This window comes from Calypte anna, chromosome 6 (assembly GCF_003957555.1).
Source record: "Calypte anna isolate BGI_N300 chromosome 6, bCalAnn1_v1.p, whole genome shotgun sequence".
NCBI lineage: Eukaryota > Metazoa > Chordata > Aves > Apodiformes > Trochilidae > Calypte > Calypte anna.
Window position 1 is genome coordinate 23,635,380 of NC_044252.1, and position 17,829 is coordinate 23,653,208.

Sequence of the window (17,829 nt, forward strand, 5' to 3'; positions counted from 1 at the left end):
CTGCCCAGGGCAGGGGGTTGGAACTGGATGATCTTAAAGGTCCCTTCCAACCCTGACAGTTCTATGATTCCATGAATTAGAACTCTAATGGCTGATTTAATTGCATCAATACCAGCCTTCATAGATGAATGTCAAGTTTAGTTTTCTGCATTCTGATACACTCCCAGTCCATTAATTTTGAGCATGAAGGAGAGAGCTTGTTGGCTCAAAGTATCCTGAGGTTTATGATTGTGACTTTTCTCTCATGCTTCTAAACTGCTGCTGTAGTCTAGTCTGGGTATTTCTGCAAAACAAGGAGCCAATGTGTTGGCTTATTCAGAATAGCTGTCCTGGGAGCTTGAGAGACTGAGCTTCATTTCTGTCCTTCTTCTAGGAGTTTTAGTAAATTTTGGCGATTCCTGTAGCAACTCTTTTTGTCCAGACCCTTTTGTAGAATGAGAAGACGATCACTGCCCTGGCTTGGGGCAATATTTTTGCCTAAGTATGTTGATGTACTTGATATACAATGATTTAACATAATTCAGGTACTGAGAAGAGGAGGCCATGTAAGCACCCAATGTATGTTGTTACCTGAAATGTGCATCAGAAAAGCAGAAACCACTGTTTCACCGAAGTATTTTATTCAAGTGTCCTGCATCTGGTTTAAATCCAGAAAATCTGAGCATGGATTCCTTGTTTCATTAAACTTAAAATGTCTTGTAAAATGACCATTTGTTAAGTTGGACAAAATTGTCACAAGCTTCAATGATAGTTTACTTGAATAAAGCCTGAGTATCAAGCTCAGGAATTGTTTCAGGAAATAACAAGTAACAGAAAACAAACTTGTTATTTCCTCATTCTTTTATTCCGAAACTATCTGGGAATGAAATAAATCTGCTGTGCACCCCAGGGTAAAGTATATTAATCAACCAGTTATCTTGTTAAGGTAAAGTAAATGACTTGCTGTGCTGACTGAATACATTGCAATGCACAAACTTTGCAGCACTGTTAGCAATCCAGCACTGACTGTCAGAGGTCCAGAATCTGCTAAAGAAGTTAAAATGCTGGAAGAATGCAATAGCAATGCAGCAATACACTCAGAAACCCATTTTAACAGTGTGGCCCAGACCCAGCTGCAAATCTTTACTGTTCAGATGTACCCTTTTGCAGGTGTTCTTCTGTTGAGGGAAGAGTATTCTGCTTCTCCCTCAGCGTGCAAGATATGATTAATCTATAGCGTCCTATTCAGTGAGGGATAATTGTTTTCTATGATAGTTGCAACAACAACAGACAACAAAAAAGAAATTTCCATGGGGACAGAGCAGGTTTTAGCTATCGTAGATCATGTATTTGTATTCTTACAGGTATGTGTCTGGTGCTGCTGTTGAGAAAACACATGCCAGATGCCATGGCTTAAGGCTGTTTTGGAGCAGGCAGTTAGAGTCACTGTGATGTTGTGTTTGTTTGGTTTTTTATTTATTTAAAGTAGCTCAGAATTGGACAGATGAAGGCACAAACAAATGTAGAAAGAATGAAGTTACAGAATCGCAGAATCATTGAGTCTGGAAAGGACCTCTGAAATCATCACGTTCAGCCTATGACTTAACACCACCACATGGGCTATATGTCCCATGGCACTAAGTTCCACATCCAGTCTCTCCTTAAACACCTCCAGGGATGGTGACTCCACCAGTTCCCTGGGCAGTCCATTCCAATGTCTGATCACCCTTTCTTAGAGGAGGTGTGTCCTAATGTCCAACCTAAACCTCCCCTGGTGCAGGTTCAGGTCATGTCCTCTTGTCTTTCCTGGGAGAAGAGCCCAATCCCCCTCTGACTACAGCCTCCCTTCAGGGAGTTGTAGAGAGTAATAAGGTCTCCCCTGAGTCTCCTCTCCTCCAGGATAAACAACCCCAGCTCCCTCAGCCTCTCCCCATAAGACTTTCCCCCTCATCCCTTCACAGCCTCGTTGCTCTCCCCTGAACCCACTCCAGCATATCAATGTCCTTCTTGAAGTCAGAACTGTGCACAGTACTCAAGGTGAGGCCTCACCAGTGCCCAATACAAGGGGAGAATTACAGCCCTAGTCCTGCTGGCCAGGTGGCCCTGCTCTGGCAGGGGGGGTTGGACTAGATGATCTTTCGAGGTCCCTTCCAACCCCAAGGATTCTATGATTCTGTGATTCAAGCCAGGATACCATTCGCCTTCCAGGCCACCTGGGCGCACTGCTGGCTCATGTTCAGCTGGTTGTCACCCAGTACTCCCAGGTCCCTCTCTTGCCAGGCTGCTCTCCAGCCACTCTCCTGCCAGTGTATGTAGCACTGCATGGGGTTATTGTGGCTAAAGTGTAGGACTCTGCACTTGGTCTTGCTGAACCTCATCCTGTTGGCCTCAGCCCATCGACACAGACTGTCCAGGTCCCTCTCCAGCATCTTCCTACCCTCCAGCAGGTTGACGCTCCCTCTCAACTTGATGTCATCCTCAAATGTATTAAGGGTAGACTTGATCCCCTCACCCAGGTCATCGATAAAGATATTGTACAGGACTAGGCCCAGTAGTGATCCCTGAGGGACCCCACTGGTAACTGGAAGCCAACTGGATGCAGCACCATTCACCACCACTCAGTCAGTGTTCCTTTGTTCTTCACTCCGAGGCAGCCAGACATAAGCCTGACACAGGGAGAGTCTCTGCCAAGTACGGTGCATCCATCATCCAACTGCTTCCCATCCTTAAGGCTCAGAGCTCAAGTCTTCCAGTGCCTCTCTTGCTGTAGATACAGCTGGGATGGCACAGGGGGTGCACAACAAGGGATGGCACACTTAGGCACAACAGTTGTCTTTAGATGAACATTAGGATTTGCTATCTTTCCCCTTCCCTTAGTCCTGGTCTTATTTCTTTTGAATTCTAAGAATATCTCCCAGGCACGGGAAGCTGAAATAAAAACTCCTTGAAGTATAGCAGTGGGTCAGTTCTAATTACAATGAGTCTGAAGGAAGCTGTATATTAAAGCATTTATGATTGAAGAATTGCTGTGTGTGTTTCTTAGATGCACTGTTATATCTTAATAGGTTCCAAAGTGCAACAGAGATCACTCTTTCTTCCCTGAGGTAATTGGCATGTGCAGGGAAACTCTTCTCTCCTCTCAGAAAGATGTATGCAGGCTTTGCTGCCTTGTTAGGCAGGTATTTGTAGGTTTAAGTGGTGGCTTGACTGTGAGACAGCTGTTCAGAGCACCAAAGGACTTGAAGCAAAGTGTTCTCATCTTTCAGGAAAATCTAAGAATTGAAGTCAAGTAGATGGTTAAAGAGATATAGGTGCCTGACATACAGGTAGGCATTTCTAGAAACAGCTTTATAGTTTCTCTGACCCTTCAAGGACATCTGTGAGATCAGTCAGAAGTAAGAGCAAAAGCTGAGTTGTCTGGGAATCCCCATCTGAAGCCTCCACCTGCAGGAACAGCTAAGATTTAACAGAAGAGCTGTGATAATTCTGCTTTGAATTATCTGATATTTTAAAACTCTAAATTACTATTGAATAGCTAAAATATATGCCATTAACCTGACATGAAAATACAGAGGTCTTAAGTCAAATAGTCTTCATTTAGAGAAGAGACCTTTATTTTTGGCTTGAAACCCTGTACATAGTAATTACTAGCCAGGAAAGGCTCCCCATTGTTTGCTTTGTAGCCTTATTTACCTTAAATATTTAGATTCTTTGTTGATAAGATCTGTATCAACCTTTGAATCTCCCCCAGAACACTTTTAAGATGAATTGGTACTAGGATGTGAAAAAAAAGTTTGTTTAGGGCTCTTTTCAGTCCAACTACCAAGCTGCAGGCACTGTGGAAATAGCTGGAATGTTTACATCAATCCATGCCCTGTCAAGGGTAATTCTCATCTTTAAGGAACAGCTCATTTTTTTATTGTGTGTGTATATTTGTGCATGTGTGTTCCTGTTCACACATACAGAAGAACAGGGCATAATTAAGTGATTCTCTTCTAAAATGTAAAGTATAAACACTGTAATTAAATCAGCTGCTTTGATTAATGATTTTATAAATGCTTGCATAATGTCAATTGTAAGAATGGAATTGCAGCTGTTATTTCAGCAAGAGGCACCCGTGCAACTTTCTTCTCATAAGTTGTTAACCTTGTGTCTCAAAGTTCAGAAGTTGAAAGGAGAGGGTTCATTAGCCTATTTGCTTCTCCACTGAAAAAAACCCAAAACACAACGCTGTTTCCTACACACTTCCAATATTTCCAGTAGCTCACAATAATAACAAAATAATAGTAAGTTGCAACTGCATTTTATCTGGCAATGATTGTGCTTTGCTATTCCTGGAAGGTGGTAATAATGCAGCATTCAGCTCTAACTGTTAAAAAAAATCATCGAGGGTGAAAACCTTAAAATATCCTCCAAGGTGTATTTTCCTCTCTGATTAAGCAGTTTTGAAAATGCCAATCACTTGGGAATAGTCTGTGCAAAAGGAAACAGATCTGCTCTTGATAAGCTTTATTATCAACTGGAAGAATAAGTCATAAGACAGATTTGACTCTTTCTAAAGTGGTACAAGTTTCACCAAATGATCCTAATTTTTCCTTCAAGTTGGTAGCAGCATTTTAACAGAAATCCCCAAGTGTCTCATGCAGTATTAGTGTTGCAGGGTTGTGAAAGGACTCCAGTGTCCTGAATTAGTTCACCCAATAAAATACCTCACATGGGATAGATAAGGATGGTCTAGATGATGATGACAGTGCAAGCTGTTCATGGAACTCCATGCTTGTAAAGTTGTTTGCTGATGGATATGGAATAGACAAGAACAAACAGAAGCTTTTTGAAAAGTGTTTATAGAGAAAGTATGTATTGCACAGTACTCAGTGCTGGAGGCAACTTTCTATTGTTATAAAATTCATGAAAGTTACTACATGCTAATTTTTTCTACATCTCATAAGAATTTTAATCATAGATATCCTGAGCTAACAGCTACTCTATGAGGTATACGCTTACACACAAAAAAGTGTACAGGTAAAATGACTATGATAAGATTTATATGTCTAGGGTTGTATTTAATTCAGATTTTGGTGCCCTGCTTAATACTTATGAAAATGTATCACAACCCCTTAGGGGAGCTCTGCTGCTACATGGCATCATAAACAAAATGGCTCTGGTGTTCAGCATAGCACTGAGATTTTGGTTGTAATGCCAATAAACAAGAACCACCCTCCACCTCCCCCATAGCACATTGACTGACTTGTTTTCCTCACCAAAGCCATGAGGAACTTTATTATGCTTACAGAGTTATTGTGTTGCTTTCTTTACCTTACTAACTGAAATATGGGGTTTGAGATAGACTGAATGTTTGGGGATTTGCCACTATACAGAACATTGCACTTTTGCTCTACATCTGTATCTCATGGATTTTTTCTTAGTTCAATTTAGAAACTGCTCAATTTCTTTAGCTCAGGTAGCATAAATGAAATTTACTCTGAGACAAAAGAGTTTGGGATTTTTTATACGTAGTTTTTAAAATAATTTGTGTGGTAGAAAGTTTTTTAATGGAGAATAGGATTTTAATGGATGTAGTGGAAAAGATGGTGTGCTGCTATGGCAGGTAAATTTGTTGAATGATCTACTTGGAAAGACAAGCTGATAAAAATGAGGAAGCTGGGACTTCATGGCCTATTTGTGCTCTGAGTACATCTTCATTAAATGTGCGGCCATCCATTGTCTCTGGCTCAGAATGATGCCCTAGGCTATCTAACAAGATGGATCATTTCAGGCGTTTCCTAGTGTCATGGTGAGGGAGAAGATGATATAGAATTTTGCATTATCTTTAGAACTAATACCAAATGCATTGGTCCATGCAGCATTGCTGATGTCTCCTGCTTGTTGTCAAAGCAGTGAAGTGCCTGGGTGTCATTTTGGGAGCACATTTGATAGGACTGATAGTCCCTCTGGCAGCCAACAAGCAAATTGTGCTGTGCTGGTCACCAGCAGTTGTTTATTTTGAAGTAAGATTGAGCTGGCAAAAGAGATGCTTCTTGCCATAGACAGAGCAAACTCGTGATCACCAAGTCCTGAATCATCAATTGAAATTTGACAAACACCATCCAGTCTTCTGCCAAAGAAAATTATTTTTTCTCCTTTTGGTTTAGAGTAAGGAGACCAGGACAGCTCAGGGTTCTGGTTGAGACAGAAGCTAGTTAACTTTAGGGGAAAACAGCATTTTCCCCTCCCCTCTAGATTAACAGGTGAGAGACTTAGGGATGCAGAAACATATTGCCATGCAGGAGACTAAAGACAGGTCTGTGGGCTCTTTGGAGCTCCCTGGAAAACAAATCTAAGACAGGAAGGGCTGTTCTAAAAATAACATGGAGTTTTATTTACACAATTTTTACTGCAGGTATTCACAGAGGTGCTGAAATTCTCTTTGGAATGCCTGAAAGTTGACTGTATCCCTCTGTCTGAGTCTCCCAGTGTGCCTTACATACACAAAATGAATGTGCCCTCATCTGTGCACCATTGGCTTGGGTTAGTTTATGCCATAAGGCAATGAATCTGGCTGACATTATGGATTCAGTCCTGGAGTCCAACACCTGTTGGATTCCATGAGGAAAATCACATAAAAAGCTTTGGTACTGGTGTAGACCTGATATAAAGATGTATAGGTTCCTCTTACCAGTGAAGGCTTTAGAGCACAAATCTGGAGTTACAGAGAAATCTGATGGATCCTTTCTTCATGTCCTTAAGAAGAGTAGTGCCTTGCAGCATTTTTGTGACTTTTAAGTTTTTTTCCTCTCAAGAACACCTAACTGGCCAGATGTATATTGTGACTGCAGCCTGGAACGAAGTTGCCAGGGGAGTGTGTGTGGGGGAGGCAGTTTGGGGGAAGCAGAAGAAGCTCATGCTATGATGGACTGACCTATTGCTGCCCAGTGGGTGTAGGATTTCATGTAGCTTTTTCTCCAGCATCATCTGTGCAGCCACCAACAGAAAAAAATGGAATTTACTGACTTCTACACTGGACAAAATAGTGTTAACTGGCTTCCAGTAGGCACCAAATAGATCAGCTTACCTTGTTTTTTTAATTACTGATATACCACTGAACATGATTGCTGATTTACAATTTTCTTGTCAGTATCAAGATACCTTCTCTCCATCTGGGCCCATTGGGTTCCCAGACATTTTAAAGGAATGTACATGCATTTTACATGTTTCCAAAACAAAAAAGCAACATAGATTTATTTGCTGGCAGTATTAATGTATGCACTGCAACTGAAAGCTACTTTGAATACATCTCTCACATCATGTCTACAAGTCTTTCTGCATATTCTATGCCGTGTCTGTTTGATAGCTGGATATTTATAGGATTTATGCATGTAATATGAATTGCACAGCTTGTCTGTCATTTCAGTATAGCTACAGTAATGTAGAAACCAATTTTTTTCTTTATTATTTTGTGCTGATTTTTGTTCCCTGGGCATTCCTGATTTTGTATGTATAGAGACAAATGTACCTACTGTAAGCAAGGCATTTTTGGTGATAGTGTCACATATAATTTGAGACTGTCTGTGTAACTTGAGACTAAATTAGATTTACTCTGGTGCTTGCTGGGGTTTTTTGTTTGTTTGTTTTTGGTGTTTTTTTTTTTGTTTTTTGTTTTTTGTTTTTTATCCTGGGATAAAATTACAGAAATTATAGAAATGCTAATCTATGAATATGAACTTCTGCTGATGAGGAAAGAAGTATCCAGAATTTTCTTTTAACATTTTGCTGATATATGGTGCTTGTAACTCAGTGATGCATTAATTGACTACATGTAAAAGAGATGGACAGTGTTTAGCCAGGAATGTCAGTATATGCATCATAAGGCAGCTGGTTTTGCCTCTGCTGGATTATGGAGACAATATACATCAGACAGCTAATGAGTCTCTGTTGCATAAGATGGATTCTCCTTATAAGAGAACTGCATGCTTTGTCTCTAAATGGGGTTATTATACACACCATTGCACGGTGTTTGAAGAGCTTGGTTGGCCCTTGTAGAGGGTTAGGAGAGAAATAAATTGGAAAACAATTGTAGGTAAGACTTTCAGTCTATCATCTGCTCCATATTTATCCAAATTACCATTACACTCTTCCAATTTACAAATTTGTGATACATTCAGGGGTGGAATGTTAATATGACTGGACAGGTTTTGACAAGGCAGATTTTTCTTTTGCTGTTGTTTTTAACTTGCAGTAAAATCTTTCTTCCTCAGGAAGAGGAGGTGGTAATGGAAACCACTTGTTACTTAACAACTGACTTAACATCTCTCTACTGAGAATGGATTCTCAGTCTAACTTTGCCATTATGCACATTCCAGTCTATGCCTCAGGAGCTATGAAGAACCTTGTTTATAAGAAACTCTTCATTAATATTCAGTGTTTATGAGCATCGCTTGCAAAAGTATGGTATCATTTGAAGCGACTCAATTTTAGGGTCCTATCTCATTACCATTATAGTTCATGGTTTTCAGAAAATGCTGAGAATTCCTTATGCCCTTGAGGGCTGGACACCTAGAATTTCACATCTTCAAAATAACAAACCACTTTGGAAAATCCTGGGTCAGCCACTGAGCAAGGCCAAATGTAGTAACACCAAGTGACATGATGTCTTTCAAAGACACAGATTATTAAAAAAGACAGCAAGAAAGGGATTTTGTCAAATCCAGTTGCAAATAATCACCTGTCATAGCTATTACTTGTGATTTTTGTCTTTCTCAGTTAAAATTACTGTCTACTAGTCCAACTTCCACTAAAATAACCCTCCTTTTCAATTCCAACTCTCCAGGTACCAGACAAGGATAGGATCTTGCTAAGTAATATTAAATAATAACAATCATAGCCTGACAAGGTAGATACTACAAAGATTATAATGTGCAAAACTGTGAAGGTGGCTTGGTTTTTGTCTGAGGAATAAAGCACTGAACAAAGTACATCCTCAGAAGACAAGAGAAAGCAACATTTCAGTACAGCTGGAAGTGGATCCATGCTGTGGTTTCTGTTTGGACATGGCTGTGTCCAATTCCCACAAGTATACTGCTCCAACATAAATAGACACATGATAAAGAGAAATTACATGGTGGTAGTTGTGCTAGTCATAGTTGTTACTGTTTATACTGCCCTTCACCTTCCCAGTGTCCCTGCAGTTATATATATATGGTTATATATATATGTTTGTGTGTGCACATGTGCTTTGCAGGATTTCCTTTGGAAGAAGCTATTATTTTGTACAGTCCTTCCTGACATTTCTATAGCCTACTCACATCCTGTTGGGTGAAGCTATGCTTCTTAATGTAAGGCAGTGTGCCTCATAAGAAGAAAGATTGCAATAAGCACAGTTACTAGTAATTAATTTCTCACCCCTGGATACTTTGCTGGTGACTGTTTTATGTTCTCTATGGCAGAGCATGCTCACTGATCACAGTGTTTAAGAGTATTTCATTCATGGCTCCAAGTAGCTGTATGTTTCTTAATGAGCTCTCCCACTGCTATCACAACAACTTTAAATACCTTATGGCTAGCATGGAAAGACTGACACACAGGCAGATTTGTTTCTGCAAATATCTTCCTGGTTGAGTTGCATTTTTCAATGGGTTGATTTCATCACTGGTTGTGCTCCTGCTATATTAGTTTTATAAGAGCTTTTCCTCTTGCCTTTTTCTTAGGAAAAGGAGAAACTCTATGTGGAATTGAAGCACATCTTGGCCCGGCAGCCTGGGCCTGAAGCCGCAGAACAGTTGCAGCTCTACAGGCGAACTCTCCGAGAGAAGACAAAACAGCTGAAAGTAAGAGATGCTCTTGGTCTTTGGCTGAGGGGCTGTCAGGATGGCAGAACAATTTTGCTTATGATCTGGGGGAGTGAGGCTTCAGGAAGACTTTCGATGATCAGTGTGCGTCTTAGTATATTAGATCAGGAAAATAAGATTAATACTGCATCTCCCGGAGGGAGAACCAATAGCAGTAGAATAGGTTTGTTTTTTTTTAACATTATGCTAGTTTGTTTCATTAAAATAGAAAAAATGTCTAATTACAATATGAGTGTGCAGCACAATGCCGTAATTACATTTTTTGTGCGGGCGTTCTGGGGCACCATCAGTTTTCCATTAAGCTTATTCTCCTTCTCTTTTGTGAACTGTTAAGGTCTTTAATATGCAAATCAAAGCCATTTAGATTTATTTTTTTTTAAAGAAATGAGTGGGAATATATTGATAATTCATTCTTAAATTCTTGTTATTTCTCTTTTAGTGCATACACATATGTAAGATTTACAACATTTATAAGGATGACATGACTAACCTGTCCTAAACTCTTGTCACTAGAAGGAAGTATTTTCTGGTTCTGAAAGAAATCTTGTGGGAAAATTTGAAAGCATATTAAAAAGTGACTTTCTGATAGAATAAGCTGATCTTCCCTTGTTCTTGCCTGCATGAAAGATCAGTCTCCCCAGGAGTTCATCTGCTTCTACAACTCCTCTCTCCGTTGAAGTCATCATCTCCTGTTCACTGCATCATAATCACGTCTATACTAACCATGAGGAAATAAATGCAGGAGCAGATGGGCCCCTAGGAAACAAAGAGGCTGTTATGCAAATCTTAGCTTTCCACGGAGAAGAAAAACAATGTGGAAAATGGAAAACAGAAGCCAAAGTTAGGTTAAGCTGAATGTGGTTTGAAGTTTTCCATACGGTTCCTGTTTGTCTTTAATGTGGTCAATTGCTACTGAGTATTTCAGGCACACTATGCTGTAGTGTACTGGCTTGCATGTCATTCTGTGGGGCCAGGGCAAGCTCTTCTTCTTAAAGAAGGAACACATACTATGCATACTCCTACTTTTAAAAAAATTTACTGATTCACATGAAAGCAGCATCGTATTCCTACTTACACTGTCCTGTACTACTTTGTGTGGATTTGATTACTTCATGTAACAAAATGTATACCTGTGAATGAAACCCATTACTATTAAATAAATATCTGCCTGATTATTTTTGAAGACCCTTTTGAGATTTCACTCAGGTTTGTGTCCCAGAACATTATGAGCTAATGTATGTATTAATACTCTTCCCATAATACTTGGGGCATATTTTACCTGTTTTATTGTGGCTGAATGACATAGCCTTCCTCCTGTAAACTGTCCTTAGGTGAGCAGAGGTAATCAAATGAAATATCATGATAGAAGCTAAGATGTGGTAGAAAATGGTGATATCTTACATCATCAAATGTGAAAGGAAAAAGTGCTTTTGAAAGTACTAACTATGCCTAAGTGAAACTAACATCTCCTGTTTCTGCTTTTTGTGTTTTATTTGTTAGGTTTTGTCCTCAGAATTGAATATGTATGAATCACAGAGCCAAGAATACAAATATGAAATTGAAAGACTTGCCAACGAGCTAATGAATGTGAAGAAGAAGTATCTGGCTCAGAAACGCAAGGAACAGCAGGCCAAGTATGGGAAAATAACAGTTTTGTCTCTGTAACTTTCTGCATGTACTCGAGGTTTTTTAGACCCCATCTTTTGATCAGGATGTGGCCAAATTTGACTGAGGTTGTATAATAGTTACCTCATTTGCCTAAATTATATCATTCATATTACTTCACTCTGGTCTAGATTTGTCATGATCTGTGTCCAGGAGAAGAGGAACCAGCAGTGATGTTGCTGACACTTTCTGCAGTTTGTTTAAATTATTCATACCAATGAGGTGTTGCCCAAAGGACACAGATTAATGTCTGGTCTCTCATGTCTAATGAGAGATCCTCAGGCATTATGAGGAACTCAATGCATTTTACAAGTTATGATTATAATGAAGCAGCATCTTATACAGGGGTTAACCTTTCTTTAGGTGGCAACTACATAATTCTGGAGCAAGAGCTGTGTTGTTTCCAAGATGTGGTAGTTGATGACTGTCCCCTCTGGCAGCAGGTGTTATTGCTGATGGTTGTAGAGAGCCCCACACACGTCTGGTTCCCTTCCTATATCCAGATGGAGGAAATTGAGCAATGCTCTGTCCGCCTTTCTCAGATGTCTTACCCTTTTGATGACAGAGCCTAAAAACTTCTCTGTAGGTAGTTGATGGCTCTCCTTAGCCCATAGCAGTTTCATGACACCATCCTGCTACTTTCAGTCCACAACTGAATATTTAGTTGCTCAGAATCATGAAATTATCTTGGTTGGAAAAGGCCTTTAATATTATCATTAACCTAGAAGACTGACAACCCCACCACCAAACCATGTCCCGCAGCAACACATCTTTTAAATACCTCTAGAGATGGTGATTCTACCACTTACATGTGCAGCCTTTTCCAATGCCTAACCACCCTTTGGGTGAAGAAATTTTCCCCAGTATTCAATCTAAATGTCCTCTGCCACAACTTGAGACTATTTCCTCTTGTTCTATTGCTTGTCACTTGGGAGAAGAGATCAACACCCACCTCACTACAACCTCCTCTCCAGCAGTAGTAGAGAGCAGTAATGTCTCCTCTCAGCCTCCTGTTCTCCAGACTAAACAACCTCAGTACCCACAGCTGCCCTGCACAGGAGTTGTGCTTTAGACCCTTCACCAGCTTCTTTGCCATCTTTATAGGTGCTCCAGCACCCCAATGTCTTTCTTGTAGTGTGGGCTCTAAAACTGAACACAGCGTTTAAGATGTGGTCTCTGCACAGGTGGAGTATTGGTGGACAATCTTGGTTAAAAAAAAAAATGAATGGGATGTTAGTTGCCCGATTTTGGGCCCATTAAATTGACCTAATTTGCAAAGGCTGAAAGATGAGTCTATTCTGATAATGACTCTCCAAGCTGTGATACCAAACCTCCTGCAAATAGAGCTGTTTGACTTCCCTTTAAAGAGAAGATACTTAGATTTCATAAGTAGACGGCATGATCTGTTACTGATTTTTTCTGTTTATACCTTTTTGTCTTTCCTCACCTTTTCCATTCTCAGCCTGTCCCTTCCTCACATGCCAAAGCCAAGGGTTCTCTATGTTGCTGAATATAATTCAAAGCTGCCTGTATCTCTTCCTTAGCATAGTTCGGTCAGCAAACGGTTTTGATGACTGAATTAGCTAAATAGTCAGTGATAAACAGTGATTTTTGTCCATCTGCAAATTGCATGATGTTACCTTAATGTCTGGAATCAGCAACAATTGTGCAGTGCTAATGGCCTTCCTGGAGCTTTAGGATCAATATGTGAGGCTACCATAATGCCTGATAATCCATTTCCAGCAGCTAAGTATCCTCTTCACATTAGTTTTAATGTTTCCATTTTGGGCCCTGGCATCATGTTGCTTTCTCTTCATCGGATTAGAAGAAATTCACCCATGTTTTGTTGTCTTGATTTGAATTAATACATATCATAACTATTGAAAAAATCCAACTTTTTAGGGGCACAATTGCTTTAAAGTAAAACAAAAGTATTGCATGAGGTGATGGTGACTGAATGTGGGTCTGTTAATCATACATAGTAAATGGAATTTCGTGGTACATGTCAATTAGTGCTGGATTCAAGACACTGTTGACAGGTTCAGGATAAATACCTGCTATTAGTGCAGTATCAGGCTGTTGTTCATGGATGCAGGCATGACTGTAGTCTGATGAGCATAGTGTCTTGGTGACATCTGTGCTTTGGAAGTACATTCAGATGCTGTTAGTGGTGTTTCTGCAGGCAATTGCCCCTGCTCCAGGCTCAGAAGCTGCCACCACCATTCTGTGAGCCCTGATTTGTATTTCTCTGGTCTTCGTGGCATCTGAGAGGTGGCCAAGTGCTGGGCTTTGCCCTCTGCTGTCCCTGATTCATTGTTTTGTTCCTAGTTAAACCTGCTCGGCCACATCCAGCTTTGAAGGATATGCACACCCTCAGTAACTGCACCTTCTGTAATCTCTAGGCTGGGCTTTGCATTGCCCAGCAGCATTCTGGTGAAAACATCCTTGTTGTGCAGCCTTCCTTTTCCAAGCTACCATTTGTGTATGATGTGTCTGTTGCTGTCTGCAATAGACAGACCCTTTTGTGCAGCTGGATCCTGCCCTGGGGAGTCCTTCCCTGGTGACATATTCCTTCCCTGGGCCCTGCCTGGTGCCTAGATGCTAGCCAAAGAGCCAGGGGCATTTCATTGGTACAATTGCAGTTTGCTCTAAATCCCAGCTGACACAAAACCACTGCCTTGATCTCTATCATGCTGGCTAATGTTAACATCATGTCTGAAGTAAATGTGGCTGCTTTTGCTAATAAAAAGAGGATCTGTTCAGGACAATAGCATTAATAGCTGTATTGACTAGCCTGGCACAAAAGAGAACTAATACTCTCAGATAACCTCACACAAAGGTATCATCTGAAGCTTTTATTGATTTGCACAAGGCAATGCTACTTTGTGATTTAAAGTCTTGATACCCAACTAATGCAGCTTTCCATGGGACACTGATGGAATATAACAAGTGGCAACAGGAATTTAGTTTTTGTTTAGCGTTCAAGCTGAAAATCCAGTGGTTTTGGTTGTGAGTCTGAAACCTTTTTTCTACTCTCCAATTCTGAATGTCAGGCTTTTTTTTTTTCCTCAGTCTTCCTATTATTCTGCTTTGTGCACCTTTTCTGCCTCGTTGCTTTTCTGAGTTGCTTCTAGCACCAGGGTTCCAGCCTGATCTTGGTAAGGATCACTGAGAAAATATGAAGCTTAAATCCACACCAGAATCCTGATCCTGCAGTCCTATATATGTAAATGACTGCAGTGAGGGATGTCAGTTGCTTTTGCACGTGGTTGCTTACCCATTAATTCTGCATAATATATTTCAGTATTCAGCTGCATAGGATTTTCCATACTGATGATCACATCTGTTGGCTGTCTCCGTGGGAGCATGAGAAAGAATAAGCATGGACTCTGGGTCATAGTGATAGAAGCCATTTAAATGTATCATAGCTTTTAGTGTTAGCTGGCACATCCATTAGTGTTAAATTAATATAATTTAATCCATTTTTTAATAGTTTTGATGGTTAAGTTAAACTGTACCATCTTCTGCTTATTCTGCCACCTCCATATGTGTTAAATTAGGAAAAGGAAGCATAACTAGCCATCCTACAAGGTTTTTCTGAGCTTCCTCTTCTCCTAATACAGATATTAAGGGACAAAGAGAAAAGAATTAGTTCCAGGAAATTATTTTTTCCCTTATTTGGGACTGAGAAAGGTTGCTAATGTGACAAAGCTACATTTTTGCAAAAGCCTAGTTCCACTCATGTTTGTGTCTCAATCTTAGTCTCAGTCACTGTAAAATAAAAGTAACGTCAATGACCTTTGTAAAGTCTTGACCCGTCTGCTGGTACTATAAACTAGTTCTTCATAAAGACCCACTTAGTTAATTTTAAGTATTTTGGGGGCTTGCTCTGAAACCTCAAGGTATATCACAGAGATCTTGAATACTGCCCTTTGAATTTGTTCTGCTAGCTCTCCAAACTCAAGCTCAAAAGAGTGAAACCAGCTACCACTGGTTCCATCAGGCCATCAAATTCAAGCACTCCTGGACCCTCAGACAGAGCAACTTCCTGGGGCTGTCAATGCACCCACAGCACACTGTTAGTTTTCTGCAAATGTCACAGGCAGGGTAATTATCACTAGAACTTTGTTAAAATGCAAAGATAGATAACACTATTTATTCATTAAAATGCAACAAAGAAAAATATCTGCCCATATTTGCCTTTGATGAATGTAGCTATTTGAAAACAGGCATATACTTGCTAGAATGGAATGATGATTGGAAATATGAAATCATAGAGCTCATGTTCAACTTGCTCTAATGAGGTGCTCTGACCATTTTGGAGAGTAGCACAAAGAGAGCTCATTTATTTCTAATTTTTAATAATTCCAAAAACCATCAGTAGGCTTGTAATTACATCTAACCTGACACCTACTCTTGGCAGTTTAGCCTAACAGGCTTTAATAAACAGTTTTTTAATGATCTCTTGATACGTGGTTGCATCAAAGGAACTTTGGAGGACACAGATTTCCTTAGTTTGTAAATATCACTGGGCTGCAGAATGAAATACTTATTTTCCTTTTCTTTGTCTCTATCTGAAGGGAGAAGGAGCGACCTTTGACTGACATGGAGCCTGAGTTTCCACACCCCAGACCTGATGTTCCTCGCTTTACTGGAGGAGGCTTTGCTCTCAGCAGACCCCTTCCCAAAGTTACAGCCTAGGAATGGACTCATCATCACATTCCTGTTCCCAGATTCCTTCTAACCTGTCTTGCTGGGTTGTTCCAGAAACTATAATTTTAAAAGAAATTCAAAATCAACTTCCTCTCTGAAATCACTGTTTTGCCTTCAGGAAAGGGCCATTTATTGTAGATTTAATCTAGTTTTGATTTACAAACTGTGGACAAAATCTATCCATATGATGCCAGCTGAAGCTTGCACTGGTGTAACTGAATAGTGAAGACAATGCAGATATTTCTTCTTCAGTACAGCATCTCTACTTAGCAACATAACACCACAAAATACCTTAATATGTGGTTTTATTTTCCCTTTATCTACCTCTGTTGTAAGCACTGACTTCGTCTTCTGACTCAAAGCGCCTGAAAGAGATGAGAACACAGAAGAGAAATTAATAGGCTGCTGTTTCAAACCCTACTGAGCAAATGCAAAATTCAAAAGTCTTCACTTAGACGTACACATGTAGCAGCTCTTTGTGTAGGTAGTATATAATAGGGCTTATGCAGGATTTGCTGCAGTTGTTAGTAAGATCAAGGAAGTTTGGGCCATAATGTACATTATTAAGAATGCAATTTTGTTTACTGTGGTAGACAAAAAGTGATGTAATTATGTCTGTTCAACTGGGAAGACTGTACACACTGACTGGGACATGCTGTTCTCCCACATAAATCCTTCCAGGGGATTCAAAGTTGGACTAGAAATACAGCAAACTTTGCTCTTTAATTTCTAGACACTTGGGCATTTTTGTAACTTTCAGAAATTGTTTTTGTAATACAGCAGGAGCCCTCCAACCTTTTCAGCCAAGAGATTTAATTACCATTCATTAACAAGTGAAATAACAAAGTCACGGCATGAGGTGCTGAAATATAGAAAACTTTCAAGCTGTAGAAGAAAATGTTTTGAAACTGATTTGTACATGGAAGCTTTTTCCCAGCCTGGGGGATAAAAAAAACTTGTCCAAAGAGATACGCTGATAAATATTTCACATGCACAAAAAAAAAAACCTTTGCAAAGATTTTGTTCTTTCCTTTGGTAGAATACATAATTAAATATTAAAGCTACTGTGGGAAACTTTTAATGGAAGTGTTTAATTCAAAGGAATCAAGTAAAATACGACAGGGATCTACTTTGCTTTTACACTAGGGACCAGAACACTTAGTCATCAGATCCATTGTATTTTTCTTTTGTTCCCAAAATAGCGATTATTGCTTTTTCTCTGTCAAGTGCAGTATTCTAAAGTTATCATTTTAGAGCATTCACACTGTCTAAATAATTTCTTTTGTGTACCTGGCATGTCCTTATAGTTACAATAATTGAGAATAACTGACATGGGCTCTTGAGTCTGGTGGGATCCCAAGTAGGTTTTACTGAAGTTTTTAAATGCTGATATATGTTAAGGTCCTGGGTATTCAGCCTGGGGCTGAACTCTGCTATGCTTACTAGTAGTGGGAAGTAATTTGTTCTGAAACAAATTATCAAAGTCACATTTATTAATTCACATGAATGAGAGAGGCACAGATAGACTCCCTCACACTGTAGAGAAGCAACTTCTTTGCTAAACTCTGAGCTCTGCAGCGTACCCTATAACTTATACCGTGGTAATTCCAGTCTGTGTATGTCCTTC

At 39.8% G+C, this 17,829-nt stretch overlaps 1 protein-coding gene across 1 annotated transcript in view; it reads left to right on the forward strand.

Moving 5' to 3' along the window:
* CFAP58 (cilia and flagella associated protein 58) overlaps window positions 1–16,190 on the forward strand; it is a 64,074-nt gene extending 47,884 nt beyond the window's left edge. The window contains exons 16-18 of the mRNA XM_008490381.2: window positions 9,684–9,803; window positions 11,325–11,458; window positions 16,070–16,190. Coding sequence (XP_008488603.2) covers window positions 9,684–9,803; window positions 11,325–11,458; window positions 16,070–16,190 — 375 coding nt within the window. The remainder of the gene's footprint in view (window positions 1–9,683; window positions 9,804–11,324; window positions 11,459–16,069) is intronic.
* Window positions 16,191–17,829: the final 1,639 nt, after the last annotated feature.